At 49.1% G+C, this 14,906-nt stretch overlaps 5 protein-coding genes across 5 annotated transcripts; 4 read left to right on the forward strand and 1 right to left on the reverse strand.

The window, feature by feature from the left end:
- Positions 1 to 3,553: 3,553 nt before the first annotated feature.
- Positions 3,554 to 4,240, forward strand: EI90DRAFT_3012932 (uncharacterized protein; the record flags this gene model as incomplete). Its single annotated transcript, XM_039056608.1, has 5 exons — positions 3,554 to 3,572; positions 3,739 to 3,822; positions 3,851 to 3,957; positions 4,009 to 4,077; positions 4,184 to 4,240. The coding sequence occupies 5 exons, from the start codon at positions 3,554 to 3,556 to the stop codon at positions 4,238 to 4,240; spliced, it is 336 nt and encodes a 111-aa protein (XP_038920625.1).
- A 2,392-nt stretch (positions 4,241 to 6,632) lies between these two features.
- EI90DRAFT_2887365 (uncharacterized protein) lies at positions 6,633 to 7,620 on the forward strand (the record flags this gene model as incomplete). The annotated part of the gene is made up of 2 exons (XM_039053971.1): positions 6,633 to 7,132; positions 7,368 to 7,620. Coding segments are annotated over 2 exons (753 nt in total), but the record flags the coding sequence as incomplete, so codon positions are not given.
- A 779-nt stretch (positions 7,621 to 8,399) lies between these two features.
- On the forward strand, positions 8,400 to 11,013 carry EI90DRAFT_2409764 (AMP binding protein). The gene is made up of 9 exons (XM_039052981.1): positions 8,400 to 8,795; positions 8,858 to 9,240; positions 9,297 to 9,325; positions 9,385 to 9,494; positions 9,566 to 9,568; positions 9,630 to 9,738; positions 9,805 to 10,357; positions 10,425 to 10,683; positions 10,754 to 11,013. Exons 1-9 carry the CDS (start codon positions 8,545 to 8,547, stop codon positions 10,830 to 10,832), a joined length of 1,776 nt encoding a protein of 591 aa, XP_038920627.1. The 5' UTR covers positions 8,400 to 8,544; the 3' UTR covers positions 10,833 to 11,013.
- Positions 11,014 to 11,563: 550 nt separating this feature from the next.
- EI90DRAFT_2908321 (cytochrome P450) lies at positions 11,564 to 13,591 on the forward strand (the record flags this gene model as incomplete). Its single annotated transcript, XM_039054320.1, has 6 exons — positions 11,564 to 11,934; positions 11,993 to 12,068; positions 12,130 to 12,342; positions 12,397 to 13,224; positions 13,281 to 13,307; positions 13,361 to 13,591. 6 exons carry the CDS (start codon positions 11,564 to 11,566, stop codon positions 13,589 to 13,591), a joined length of 1,746 nt encoding a protein of 581 aa, XP_038920628.1.
- Positions 13,592 to 13,808: 217 nt separating this feature from the next.
- Positions 13,809 to 14,648, reverse strand: EI90DRAFT_3012935 (uncharacterized protein; the record flags this gene model as incomplete). The annotated part of the gene is made up of 5 exons (XM_039056609.1): positions 13,809 to 13,820; positions 13,903 to 14,068; positions 14,276 to 14,376; positions 14,445 to 14,506; positions 14,588 to 14,648. 5 exons carry the CDS (start codon positions 14,646 to 14,648, stop codon positions 13,809 to 13,811), a joined length of 402 nt encoding a protein of 133 aa, XP_038920629.1.
- Positions 14,649 to 14,906: the final 258 nt, after the last annotated feature.

Genomic DNA, 14,906 nt, shown 5'->3' on the forward strand with positions numbered 1-14,906 from the left:
CGCATCCAGACTCAGTTCAATCGTAAAATCAAAGCCATCCGGTTTGATAGCGGCACCGAGTATCTCAACGATTCGATGAAGTCTTTTCTCGCTGAACAAGGAACTACGTACACGACAACCGCTCCCCATTCCTCTGCCCAAAATGGCATTGCCGAGCGTCTGAACCGCACCGTTCTAGACCACTCGCGTGCCATGTTGTTCAATTCCCAACTCCCCAAGTCCCTCTGGCCCTATGCCGTATCATATGCCACTTTCCTGAAAAACCGTACCCCGACGCGCGCGCTTGATGGCCGAACTCCATACGAGTCCTTCTTTGGAAAGAAGCCAAGTGTTGCAGGCGTTCAAATATTTGGGTGCGATGTTTGGGTCCTAGACCAATCTGGTAAGAATGGGAAGTTAGATCCCCGTTCTAACAAGTTCAGGTTCTTAGGCAACTCAGAGGAGACCACCGCCTACTGGTATTACAAGTCCAGCGGGGAGGTTGCGAAGTCGCGGAACGTCATTTTCCCTAACCCCACCCCTGAGAGTCCACCTTCCCTCCCTCTTCCACTGCCATCACCTGAGGGGGAGATTGCTGAAAGTGGACAGGCGACGCAGGAAGAGGGGGAGCACGCTACCCACAATCCCATTTCCCTTCCCAAACACTCTGAACCTCCTTCCAATCAGTCCAACCACCCCATCCACCCATACCACACACGCCGCACTCCTCTGAATGAGCCTTTCCTCAAGGTTGTCTCCGACCATGGTGCTGTTCAATCAACGGTACAGTACTCCCATTGCGGGGACTGTGACCCTGTTGCTCTTGCAGCGTTCACAGACGAGAAACCCGAGGTCAAGGACGCTCTTCAAGGACCTCACGCTGAGCACTGGCGGGCCGCGATGGATGCCGAAGTCGCACAGTTACTAAACCTGGACACTTTCGAACCCGTACGTTGTAACGGGTCTATCAATCTAGACTCGCAACCCAGGCCTGGGGGGGTAGGTATCTCTCTCTATCTCTCAGGGTAGATGTGGGTCCTGCGAGTACGGTGCTGATACTCTGTCTAACCTCTAACTAACTGTCTGTACAGTTGTCACGGAAGAGTCCGATACAAATATAAAAGGAAAGTCACATGCGTGAATGAATGAAAATAATAAGGAAAATAAAGAAAAGGTCATATCTCCTCAACCACCCAACCAGATCCGACGATCTTGGGCTCGTCAGTACCACCTCCACAGTATCTACAACTCCTACTATTACCACAACTCACCAATCCTAGTCCCTGATGCAGTAGGGGGTGAAATGCGTGATAAGGGTTGGTTTGACCTGCACGGACTTGTCCCCACAACAACGTGCACCTGCGGATCGGAAAGTTATTGGATGTCGATGGGTTCTAGCTACGAAGAAGGATGCTGAGGGGGAGATTGTGAAGTTTAAGGCCCGGTTGGTTGCGCAGGGTTTCGCGCAGGTTCCGGGGATGGATTATGGTGAGACTTTCTCACCAGTGATGCGGACTGAGTCGTTCAGGCTCCTGCTGGCACTTGCTGTGCAGCTAGACCTGGAGATTCACCAGATGGATGTCGTAGGGGCGTATCTTAATGGGGAATTGGAGGAAGAAATCTATATGAAGCAGATACCGTGGTATGAGGATGGGACGGATAAGGTCTTGAGGCTGAAGAAGACGCTCTATGGCCTGAAACAGGCGGGCCGAGTCTGGAATAGACGTTTGCACGCTGCTCTCGTCGATCTGGGCTACACTCGTTTGTTCACGGACTCATGTGTCTACGTTCGGCACTTAGACGACCAAATCTCTATGATCGCGTTCCATGTTGACGACTCCGCGATTTTCGCCAATGACGCTCACATGGACCAAGTCAAGGATGAACTTAAGTCTAAGTTCAACACACGCGACCTTGGTGAGCTACATCATTTCATTGGGATTAAAGTAACGCGAGATCGTACACGCGAGTCCATCACCATCTCCCAATCATCCTATACCCACGAAGTCCTCGAACGGGCTGGGATGGCCGACTGCAATGTCGAAGACCTACCCATGTCGCCCAAGAGGAAGCTTTCCCCATTCCCTGGCCCCCGTCCAAACTACCCTTACCTCACTATGGTCGGATCACTTATGTGGTTGGCTATTAACACCCGTCCCGACATCGCATTCGCCACTCAACATCTTGCCCAATTCAACATGACATACGGACCCGATCATGTTCATGGTGTCAAGCGTGTCTTACGTTACCTTAAAGGCACTGTCAATCGCGGGATCGTGTATAGGAAATCTGACTCTGGTTTCGCTGCCGAAGGTTTTGCTGATGCTGACTATGCAGAAGACTTCAATCGCCATTCCATTACCGGGGCCGTGTTTGTCATGTCTGGTGGACCGATTGCGTGGACGTCGAAGAAGCAGGGCACTATCGCCCTTTCTACGTTGGAGGCCGAATATGCTGCTATCAGCCACGCTGTTCGGCACATACTTTGGCATAATATGCTTATGGCGGAACTAGGTTTTGAGGCCCTGCGTCCATTCAGACTTAACAGCGATAATCGAGGAGCGATAGCGTTGTCGCGCGACCCTCAGTTCCATGGCCGCAGTAAGCATATCGATATCCGTCATCATTTTATTCGCGACCACGTCGAACGTGGAAATATTTCTATTTTTCACATCCGTTCTGAAGATAACTTGGCTGACATTTTTACTAAGCCGCTTCCAAACCCCGTTTTCACCAAATTTGTTTCTTCACTAACGGACGACGTCATGACTTGAGGGGGAGTGTTGTTTGAGCAAGACATGACGACGCGCCGGTACGCATATCATGCCCATATCGGCTATCCGATATGATACCCTTTTACCATGTGTTTCGTGTTTCACTGTTGATTGCCTTCCACATGTAGCGCTGTCGCGTATCTCACTTTCTTATTACTTTTGTCTGATATTCGTGTTATTACTTTAACTACTTATACCGCTGTGCGGTTACAATATCAAGTCGGTTGTTCCCCGTTATCCGAGTGTCCCCGCTGAGAGCTACATAACAACACAGACCGTAGAGCACTTCCACAACCTGGGTTGCTACTGGGATGCAAGGGGCAGGGACGGGCACTCCAAGGGCAAACGGCCAACGAAATGGCAGAAAGTGGCATTTGGTGAGGCCGGTGAGTGTCAAGAGTGACGACAAGTTGATCCATTTCCGATCCAATCATCGGGCACATTTAAATTTTTGTCAGAAGCCATTGTACAGCAAAGGAACCATGCAGTTATTTGAGACTGCACATCGTCGAGTCGCTCGTTTCTCTTCTCGAGGGAACGTGCATCATTCGGTAACGGTTTTCAAGATCCGGGCACAACCATGATCCTAGCAACTCAGGGCTAACGGTGTATTCCCGCTACTCTGTAGCGGGCCCTGCAAATTTAGGCCCCACTCTGTGCACAGGGTCCTCTGTAACCTAGGGTCCTTTTTTCCCATTCTGACCATACCACAATAGAATTTCGGCTCACTCCGCTACAATGCAACTCAGGCCACAAAGACCATCCACCTCACACTGCATCACCACGTCCGACTTCTTACTATGGCTTCCTCTGATTTCGGTGAGTCTCTGTCTATCCCTTCTGATCCGCTCTCTCAACCGTCCATGGACCATCTACCTCACGCTGCCTTTGCGAATCAACCGTGTCTGTACAGACTATGGCTTCCTCTAACTTGAGTGAGTCTGTGTACATCTCTTCTGATCCACTCTTTCAACCGTACATGCAGATTTGTGGATGTACTCCAGTTCTACCCGACTGCGTGATATTACACCAACAATGTGGTTCAGCCCATGTCTTAGTATGGGGATCGGTGCGTAATGACGTCTGACACACCGCAGCTATAGAGGGTGACAGCTTCAAACAGAATTTTGAGACGAACAAAGCATGGTTGGGATTCATTGAGCATGAGGGGAGTGGGGTTCCCCATGTTCATGTGTGCCTCCAAGTGAGCCCCCGTCGCAATGAGTGTTCGATGACCTCCACCAATGACGGATAGCGTGCAACCCCAGTGATGCGCATTACGTTCCATTTCGCACACTTTCAGATCGGGATGCCTGTGTTCACGGTGTGTGTCTGAGCCAAGGATGTGGGCGCTTGTCTCTGATCAACCTTCGAATCCAATAGATAGTTTTCTTTTGAGTCAAATGTACTTCAAAAGTATATACACATAGCTTCGCAGCGGGATTTCCGAAAAGCGAAATGTAAACAATGTGGAGATTGCTGAATGATCAAATCAACGCGGAATGAGTAGCGGGTACTTGCCGCGCCAGGCGGCGTCCACCAGTTATTGGATTATGAAATCGTGGTGTATGATCAGAGATCAGTCCTCAGGGTCTGCATATGGGTCGTATGACTCAATATACCAGTCAACAACCTCCGCTTCGGGCGGCAGTCTCCGGGTGCACACCTCATGCTAGGGTTGCGCCGAAACCTGAGTCAAAACCGGCAACATGATATCCTGAAGCACCGAGGAATACGGTTTGGGTTCCCCTCGGGAAGATCAGTACTCCACAGATCAAAACTTGTTTCCTACTTTTTCGTGCACATATGTATTCATTCCGCAGCCTGAGGTTTGCAGGCCCAGGTCCTGAGCCCCTGATTGAATGGCAAGGTCATCTGAAAATGCATTGAACGGTAACTTGGGGTCCTTAACCCCCCTCACATATAGAGGGTGTAGCCTAGCTCCCCGCTCTCCCTGCCTACTACTAACCCTGCTTCTTCTGTACTCTTCACTTTCCACACCGGTCAGTACTGCTCGCAGTGAGATCTGCGTCACATTAATTCCCATTTGCAGTAATGTCACCTTTGTACCAAAAAACGGTAAGGGACTCGAGCGAACCCAACTCACAAATGCGTGGACGCTGTTCCAATGACTGCAACCCCTTCCACGAACGACAATTCCAGCTGATCACGTTCCACACACGCTCCATGCTCATCGAAAGCGCTGACATCGACCAGGTATTCATTGCGGGCGAGGGAATGGCCCGATGGAAGTGGCCTTCTGGATCCCAATGTGGATGGAAAAAGATGGTTGGAGTAACTTCCGCGTGGACAAATGCTGAACCTTGTGTGGACGTCGAAGGTTCCATGCTCGAGTGAATGAGGAGCAGGACAGATGATCACGTTCAAGGTGGGTACTTTTGTCTGTCGTGGAAATTCATATGGTTGGAACTACTTGGACAACAACGACATGCCTTACTTTCGTCTCCAACATGCTATGTAGCATTAATTACATCGAGATTCGTGACACTGACAAGGCGGGGTTTCACAGATGAATCCTCAACTCCCGGCTCTTCTACCTTGGATGTGGAAGTGACTCCAACCATTGTTTTCTCCAAGCCTGAATTGGATCCGGATGGACACTTCCGTAGGGCCATCCCTTCGCCTGCCAGTCAGAGGGATGTCGAATTTCTGAACGATGTCGGAGCATTCGATCAGGAGGGTGTCGAAATTCCTCGGGATATTGTCAGGGCACACACTCTGACTAGCCCGGACCCGGACCCGCGTCCGGACCCGCTTCCACCCACCGCACTTCCCGCACACATGCACGCTCCGCGCGCCGCATGCTCCGGGCCCGGTCCCTATCCCTTCATGTGACTTCCGGGTATCCCCGGAAGTTTTGCTGATATTGTGGCCACTGTGGGAAGATGAGAAGTTAGCTTCCTTCTCATCTTCTTACCCACAGTAGGCAAGTGTATATACTTGCCTCTTTATCTATTCATCTCCTTACCCACAGTAGGTTGTGCCCTGGATAGGGCTGGTTACACCTCAGGGCTGTGGACCATAGGGGAGGGTCATGGGGACCCGGGAGTCGTCCCCTGACAGATATGCTGGAACTCAGTTTTCAAGCGGTGATTGGTTGATATTTAATGGAGGTACGAGATCAAATTAGACTTATTAATTCCGGATTGATACGCTGATTTCGTCGATGCATCAAGAGCATTGGACAAATGAATCGCCTGTTGGCTACGAAGACGATCCATTGTCCATGGGGCACGCTTGCTGATGTGCCCTGGCACTCAAGAGGGAGTTCATTCTCGAAGAACCCCCAGCGACTCCTGCAGGGGTTTGAATAGAGCAATGTCGAGTCCAGGATGCAGTCATCGGGCAGTATCAAAAAGATGACGTGATAAAGTGTCTGTGATGGTATTTTTGTCACCCAGTATGTGGACTACTCGCACATCCACCCCAAAGTCCATCATAGTCTCAACTGCCTTGAAAAGCAACAATGCATAGTTTGGTTGTGCCACCAGAGAGTGAAAGATGTTGATGTTGGAGCATTCAATCAGGAGGGTGTCAAAATTCCTTGGGATATGGACTTTGGGATGAGTCCACATACCGGGTGACAAAAATACTGTTGCAGATGCTTCATCTTTTTGATACTGCCCAACAACTGTGTCCTGGGCTTGACATTGCTCTATTCAAACCCCTGTGGGAGTTGCTGGGGATTCTTCGAGAATGAACTCCCTCTTGAGTGCTAGGGCATGTCAGCCCAAGTGTGCCCCATGGACAATGGATTGTCTTTGTAGCCAACAGGTGATTTATTTGTCCAATGCTCTTGATGCATCGATGAAATCAGCGTATCAATCTGGAATCAATTCCTACATCACCTTTTGTAACCTCCATAACCGTGACATCGAACCAACACCCAAGACAGTCAGTTTTTTCATTTGCTACATGGCAAAGCAAACTGGGAGATCCGGTAATCCTTTATCCATCCAAACGATTATTTCATACTTATTGGGAATTGTCCATCATCTTCAACCTTTCTATCTGGGAGCCCAAGCTGTCAGAAAGCATCTTCTCATCGTTGGGGTCCTTCGTGGTGTGGAACGAACAGATGGTGAACCGATCAGATGGAAGTTACTGATTGAATCTCATCTTCTGGTTGATCGCTATGTGGTTTCATCAGAGTTTGACAATCATTTGTTCTTGGCGATTTGCTTCACTGCCTTCCACGGTCTTCTTAGGATTGGGGAGTTAGTGGTCCCAGATGATACTTCAAAATTGAACTTTTGGAAACTCACCCTATGCTGCTCCATGGAATTTATACATCATGATGCCATTAACACATACCAATTCTTACTGCCAACGCATAAGACTGATTGTAGGGAATGGATGTGTGGTGATGCATGCTGTGCACGCTTTCTTTATTCATTGTTTATTACTCTTTATTTCTCGATGTAAACAATGTATATAAATTGCGGGGAAGGGTGAAACAGGTTTTCACTCTTCTCCTCCCCTGTCGAAATAAAGCTCTATACTGCCTAACTTCTGACAGCTTGAGGATAGCAAGAGTCAACACCAAGGTCGGAACCTCAACCGACCTTACACTGATCCTCAGTGGCACGGGAGTCTCGTGGTCATTCAGTCTCGAGTTTTCCCATTGGACCCGCTCTATTTTTTCAAGCTATATATTCAGAGTCGTGATGCACTCTTTCCCTTTTTTCCTCATCTTTGGATACGTGGCGATGGATCTTTACCTTCTCGATCCTGGTTCTTGCGGAAGCTACATGCTGTTCTTCCCAAGGACTTCTCTGGCCATTCTTTCCGTTCGGGAGGGGCTACACATTTAGCTTCACAAGGTGTGCCTGAGTCTACGATCCAAGCACTTGGTCGTTGGACTTCTGAGGCATGGCGCTCTTACATCCGGAAGAACCCAGTGCTTTTGTGTGCGCGGGCTTCTAACGCTGGTCTCTGTTCGATTTTTCTTAACCTCTGTCTCTCTTTCTTTTTCACCACCATCCCTCCCCTCCTCCTTCTTCTACCTGGTTACCGGGTCGCCTTCAATTCCAGAGGTTCTGGCATTTGCCGGGACTGTTGCCCCGCTAATCGCTTGCGTCTCCTGCGTGCACACAAGCACAACTACATTGCATTTGTGAGCACAGTGCACCAGGTTGGAGCGCCTGAGACTCAAAATCGTGGTGCCTCTCATTGCTACATCATGGTCGTTTGTATTGGATTGAAATAAACTGTTCTGACTAAATTCAATGTCTACATAGAATGCGACATACATAATCCTCATGTCCGAAGAGGATGGGGTGTGACGGGTTGGGTAGTAATGTTGCTTTCTTTCGCATTACTTTAGACTTTATTTCTAACTTCTGATCGACGGTTCACCATGTCTGCCTAAAGCATCCATGCGTGGTGTTCGGTGGGAATCGATAGACACAGTGGTGAACGAGCTGGGATGTAAAGTCCATACGTCGGAACAGAATGAACCGATTGAGGTACCCAACATAAAACAAACTGATGAAGGCCACAAAATCCGTGGGAATTATTGCTTTCCCAACCCACAATCTGCCAGCAATGCAGTGACCTCAGGATTTGGAATATTTGAGTGGGTAGTGGAAACAAAGGGCCGCAGCCAATCGGAAGCCGTTGCTTGATTGGTAATGATTCACTATGAATAGCTTCGGGGTTCCGAAAAGTTCGGCCTTCAGCCTTCTATTGCCTCCTCATCAATGCGGAAACAACGGATTGACCTTGTCAGCATTCCTGATCGTGCTCACTCGTTCGCAAACACTGCAAGATGTTGGAGTCTACTACCCACTCTGAACCTATCATCTACAAGTCCTTCTTCCCGAGTTTAAAACTCGAATTCTCGGGTCTCTTCTCTCATCTTTTCCGCAACAAGGAATCGTTGGACGACTCCCCAGCTTACATCGATGCTATTTCCGGTATTACTCTCACCAGAGCACAGGTGCATGATCAGAGTTTGCGTCTTGCATGTGGTGTTCGCAAACATGGACTGAAGCGTGATGATGTCGCCATGATTTTCAGGTGCGGGGGGAAATGAGATGATTAATGTTTGCTGCCTGTAACACTTAATTTTGGGATAATAGTCCGAATTCCCTTGCTTGGCCCATCGTTCTTCTTGGGTCTATCGCAGCAGGAGTAAAAGCCACTCTCGCTAACACCTCATATACCACCTCCGAACTCGCCCACCAAATCCGTGACTCCAATACGCGTCTTGTGTTTGTTCATCCGACTTTACTCTCCACACTGGAAAAGACCCTCAATCATTTGAGGATCCCAGCCCATGAAATACGCAAGAAAGTCGTGATCATGAGTTACACGCCACAGGACGAGGTTGACGAGAAGGAGGCCGGAATTGGCAAGGAATGGGCACGGCTGAAGGATTTCCTAAGTGTCGGCAAGCTAGTCGGGGAGGAGAGGTTCGATGGAAGCGACAGTTTGAGCACTGTATTGCTATGCTATTCTTCGGGTATGTTGGCATTTTCATTGTTTGTGATTGACCTAGGGCTGAGTCTGAGTCGCTAGGTACCACCGGTCTCAGCAAAGGAGTAGAGGTAAGCAAACATTCTGGCTCAGGGGCGTGGAAAAGAGTCGTAACAATAATTCCTAATAGACTACGCATCGAAACATCCTCACTGTCTTGCAAATATTTAAACCGGCGTTCTACGACTACGATGCAAAAAAGGATGTCAGTGGTGCCGTGTTGCCATTTTATCACATCTAGTGAGTATGCTTATTATACGGTGACGAGGAAAGCAAGGCATTGACCTTCATGCATTCCTCGACATTACCAGTGGGTACGTAATGATACTAATGTTCAAGGTCCATACCTCGATCTTCAACTAATTGTTGGAAAAGTGTCGTTCAACTACTCTTCTTTGCTATTCATACCGGCATTCCGACGGTAATAATGCCTCGTTTCGAGCCTGAACTCTTCCTATCCACCACCCAGAGATACAGAATCACCGTATGTGTTCAATCCATTACAAAGCATTCTTGACTAATTACTCGTTTTTCTTTTCCGTCTGTAAAGATATTAAAGATTGTCCCTCCCATAATTTTGTTTATGAACACCCATCCAATGGTGGACAACTACGACCTCTCTTCTATCCGGTATGTGATGTCTGCGGCGGCACCTCTGGGCGCCGGCCCCTCCAACAACTTGATCGCCCGCCTCAAAGCCAAAGGTTGCAACGAAATCGTCCTCACACAAGCATTCGGCCTCACCGAAACAAGCCCTGCAACACATCTCGTCCCACCAAAATGGTCCACGAAGAAGATTGGGAGTTGTGGCGCCTTGTTACCCAACTTGGAGGCACGACTCGTAGATGATGATGGGAACGATGTTATCAAGCCATCGGCAGGTGGAGCTTCTGCGATGGATCCCGAAAACGATGGACGCGGGGAACTTTGGATTCGGGGCCCCAGCGTGATGAAAGGATACCTTCACAATCCCGCTGCCACTGCCAATTCGATTACACGTGATGGGTGGTTCAAAACAGGGGATGTGGCGATTCGGGATGAAGATGGATTTTACTACATCGTGGACAGGAAGAAAGAACTCATCAAATATAAGGGTTCCCAAGGTACCCTTCTCTTATCACAAGCATGCAAAAAATTATGGTTTACTCAGCTACATTATCTCTTTCTAAGTGCCTCCCGCCGAGTTAGAAGCGGTCCTCCTGACCAAAGAAGACATCCTCGACGTCGGCGTGGTCGGCATCCAGTCCGTCCACGAGGGGGAAGAGCTTCCACGCGCTTATGTCGTGTCTAAACGAAACGGAGAGCTTCTCAAGGATAAATCGGCCCAGAAAGCGTACGAACTCGAGGTTCAGGAATGGATCAAGTCAAGAGTTGCCAAGCACAAATGGTTAAGAGGTGGTGTTGTGGTAATCGAGGCCGTTCCCAAGAGGTGAGTGTCGCTCATGGAGGTCTCTCACATGGTTATTCTGCCTCTAATTGGAATTACATATGGAACTCAGTGCGGCTGGGAAGATCCTTCGGAGGCATCTGAGGGACCTTGCTAGAAAGGAGACTGAGCAGATTAGAGGGAAATTGTGACGCTGGATTTACACTTTTCTCCGGTCTGGTTATTCTTGAGGGTTCCAGGTTTATGGAATTGTCCCAGGGGAAGTTTGGGAAAAGGTACTTAGTCTCTTTCTGCGTCCACCGTACATCATTCTCTCCGCTACCTCTTCTGTGTTGCACTTATGTTCCTCGGTATTTTCGTGGTATTGGTTTGTGATCAGGCTGCGCATGAAGACACGGAGAGGATGGGATGTTTCATGGCGACAATACATATATCAATTTCCGGAGGCTGTGGGTGCTGCCTTTCATGCTACGTCGACAGTATCCGCGTCATCGAGTTCAATAAGTCCCAGACTACACATACGTTCAGGGATTTGTCATGGATAGAAAAATAAATGAAGGGGGTGCGGGCACTTGCCGCGACAGGCGTCGGCCACCAAAAACTGAAACTCGTCTCCACCTTGCCAGCATCCGTGCTCATTCGTAAAATGATAAACCCTACTCACTCTGAACCTACTGTCTACAAGTCCTTCTTCCCCCCTTTAAAACTCCGATTCTGGGGCAACTATCCATGCTGTTGGAAGCCAAAGAAATATCCGTCCAATTTTAACTCGATCCTCAGATATGTCACAGTCAATGTGCCACATAAACCACGCCGACCATAAACAGGTATGTGTGCCCCAACAGTAATAGACCTTGTGATCCTGATAGACGTTCTGATACTACCGCGACAACAACTGTCAACAGTTCCTATTCAGCTGAGCATGTTCGAGCTTCGCCACCTTACCTACGCTCTTGACGCGTGTGGCGTCCCAGGTTTGCCTTTCTTGGTTCAGTCATGCTTGCTCATTTTTCTCTGTGGCTGCATCGCACACTGTATGTATTCGTTGTGCTTCCATCCGTTGCATCGTGTACCGGGCCCTCTGTTGGCACGACTTGGTTTTCCTTTGTACAGATTCATGATGGCGCTTAATCTGAGCTACTCTTGGGAACTACAAAACCTCCACAAGCACTATGGCTCAGTTGTTCGCATTGCACAGAACACGGTTAGTGTGATCGACCCTGTGAGCTTCCAAAAAATATATTATGGTCATCATCCCCTGGATCGGAGCCGCGAGTTCTTGAAATCGGCATTGTATGATAACTTCCGTAGGCACAAGATTCGGGATAGACGGATCGTTGAGCTGATGCAGCACAATAGAACAGCTCAAAACACCTAGTCTAGTCTCTGAAAGAGATTCCAGTGCTCATGCTGCCAAGAAGCGGTCTGTGAGTGTTTTCCCCCCAAGATATTTTCATGGGGCTAACTTTCCCCATTCCTTGAGCAAAGATCGCGCGAGTTTTCGGCCTTCCCTACTTGAAAGGATTGGAGAAATACATCGATCCTTGTGTCACCAGTCTTCTAGGAGCTATGGACAAGATCATCGATGACTATAGGGCATCAGGTCCGGAGGTATCTTGCAATTCTGATACGCGATGTGCTCCGTTCGAACTCAGCTTATGGATGCGGCTTTTTGCCGCAGACGCTATGGGTGAACTCGCAGTAAGTCCTTGCAGCCTCCGATTGCCGATGAGGACTTAGGGCGTTCACGCCGAGTTTGGAGGCTCGTTCGGTCTCATACAAGAGGGGACACATGATGCCGAGTCCAATTTCATTCTACCCATAGTGAACTCATCATGGTTTGGACTATTAGCTGGCTCTGTGCCGACGTTCGCGCCTTACATCAAATGGACGCTCCGAAAGCTCTCTCGTCATTCCCCTGCGATCGTAGCCAAGCGTACATGGGAATATGTGGATCGTCGATATTCAATGCTGGCTGCTTTATCTGATGAGAATGCAGCAGACTCTTTGCTCCCCAAAGATACTCGGAGCGGAATTCGCTCTGACATGCTCATGGGATTCATTAAATCATCGCACCCAGTGTCAAAGAACCCGTACGGTCCGGAGGACGTTGCTACGATAACGACATCGATGTTTTCTGCTGGCAGCGAGACTACGAGTGTGACGCTGTCGGCGTTTTTCTACTACATCCTCCAAAATCCATCGGCATATGCTCTCCTTCAGGCTGAGGTAGATGCAGCCGTCAACGAAGGAAGGCTCCACTTCCCAGTATCATACGCAGAAGGATGCAAATTGGAGTACCTCCGGGCATGCTCTAAAGAAGCAGCCAGGCTTATACCGAGCGTTGCTATGGAACTACCCAGGGTTGTTCCCGCAGGCGGCATAATTGCAGAGCACACTAGTGATGATAACATGCAAACCAAGCGATTCTTCTTACCTGAAGGTACAGAAATAGGGGTCAGTGCCTTTACGTATCACCGGTCCCAGGCAGTATACGGTGAAGATGCGGATGAGTTCAAGCCAGAGAGGTGGCTTAATTTGGTAGACCACGAGAAGGCACACATGGAACGAAACTACTTCTCTGTGAGTACACCCCAAGACCTTTGTCAAAGTCAGCCGCCGATCTCGCCCTTCGTCAGTTTGGTGGCGGCAGCCGCGTGTGCCTTGTAAGGTTGCTCCTAGGTTCCATTGCTTGCGTTACAATCAGTAATGAGTTTAGGGAAAAAACGTCTTTCTATTGGAGATGACCAAGTTACTTCCCGCTCTGATATATCACTATTCTTTCTCGCTCCTCCCCCGCTCTCGCTCCAGCCTTCATCGTCGTCGAGGCCCCAATGGCACGAGATCTGTGACGGAGCCCTGTTGGCTGGATGCAGGATTTGCCCATCATATAACAGTGCGTCTCGTCCGCCAAACTCCTCTTGTGCCATTACGCACTCGCAGTTATTAACTTCAGGATTTTTGGTGCTATATATCACCGCGTCACCCGCATCGCAAATCAGTTGGTGCTACCCGCGCGTGAGACGCTATCAGTAGGCTCCTGCTTTCCCCCAAGAGAGACACTCCATGATTGTCCACTGCACACGAAGAGCTATTGTGTACTCAAAGTTTGTGTGCATATGCCGCCTTCAAGATGTTTATTATGTTCGAAGCCGAATCTTACCGATTTAGATACATCGCTGTTCAAAAATTTGGGACACACAGATCAGTAATTGAGCAAAAAGAAAGCAGGAAACTCAGTGCGACAGCTTCCAAATTTACATTCACCCCCCTGATAATCGACTTTACTGCGTACGCTTCTAACTCGGAGTTGGTCCGGGCAACAGCGTTCGGTCCAGGCGCAGTGTAATTAATACCTTGATCCTTAAAAGCCAAACACCCACGCAAATCCCTGGCCATTCCTTGGCACCCTTCTAGTCGATTGTTCCTAGGAGATAATTCGCCGTAAAATACGGGTTCACCAAAGATAGGCATGAATACCACGAAAAGATGTCCAAAGCGGGTTTAAATTCAGCATCACAGCCTTCCTTTGACCCTCCCTACAGCCTCCTTTCTAGCAAGGCCCCTCAGACGCACTAAATTCCATAATTCCAATTAGAGCAGATAATCAGGTGTCGCCTTTGGCGATACTCACCTTTTGGGAATAGTGCCAACTACCACAACGCAATCCCTTACCCATTTGTGCACCGCAACCCTCGGCTTAGTCCATTCCCAAACCCCGAATTCATACGCTTTCTGGGTCAATTTATCATTGAGCAGCTCTCCGTTTCGTTTACATAAGTCCTGTCCCTTCATCGACGGACGATGACGCCGACGTCAAGGATCCCCTTAGTAAGGAGGACCGCTTCCAACTCGGCGGGAGGCACTGGATGAACCATAATTTTTGGATGTTTATGACAAGAAGGATACCTTAGGAACCTCTATATTTTCTTCCTGTCCACAATACAGTAAGACCCATCCTCATCCCAAATCGCCACATCCCCTGTTTTGAACCACCCATCAGACATAATTGAACCAGCAGTGGCAGTGGGGTCGTTCTCATCATGCTGGGGCCCCGCCTCCAAAGTTCCCCGCGTCCATCATTTTCGTGATCCGCGGCAGAATCCCTACTTGCTGATGTTTCCAATGGCGTAACGACATCGCTCCCATCATCTACAAGTCACGCCTCCAAGTTGGGTAACGAGGCGCCGCAGCTCCCAACCTTTTCATGGGCCATTCCGTTGGGATGGGATGAGTTACAGGGCTTGTTCCAGTGAGGCCGCATC

The sequence above is a fragment of the Cantharellus anzutake genome (genome assembly GCF_015039405.1).
Source record: "Cantharellus anzutake strain C23 chromosome Unknown EI90scaffold_7, whole genome shotgun sequence".
Lineage (NCBI taxonomy): Eukaryota > Fungi > Basidiomycota > Agaricomycetes > Cantharellales > Hydnaceae > Cantharellus > Cantharellus anzutake.

Coding starts and splice junctions, on each gene's coding strand:
- EI90DRAFT_2409764 (XM_039052981.1), top strand. CDS start 8,545: ATGTTGGAGTCTACTACCCACTCTGAACCTATCATCTACAAGTCCTTC. Junction 8,796..8,857: donor GATGTCGCCATGATTTTCAG/GTGCGGGGGGAA, acceptor TTGGGATAATAG/TCCGAATTCCCTTGCTTGGC. Junction 10,358..10,424: donor CAAATATAAGGGTTCCCAAG/GTACCCTTCTCT, acceptor TCTCTTTCTAAG/TGCCTCCCGCCGAGTTAGAA.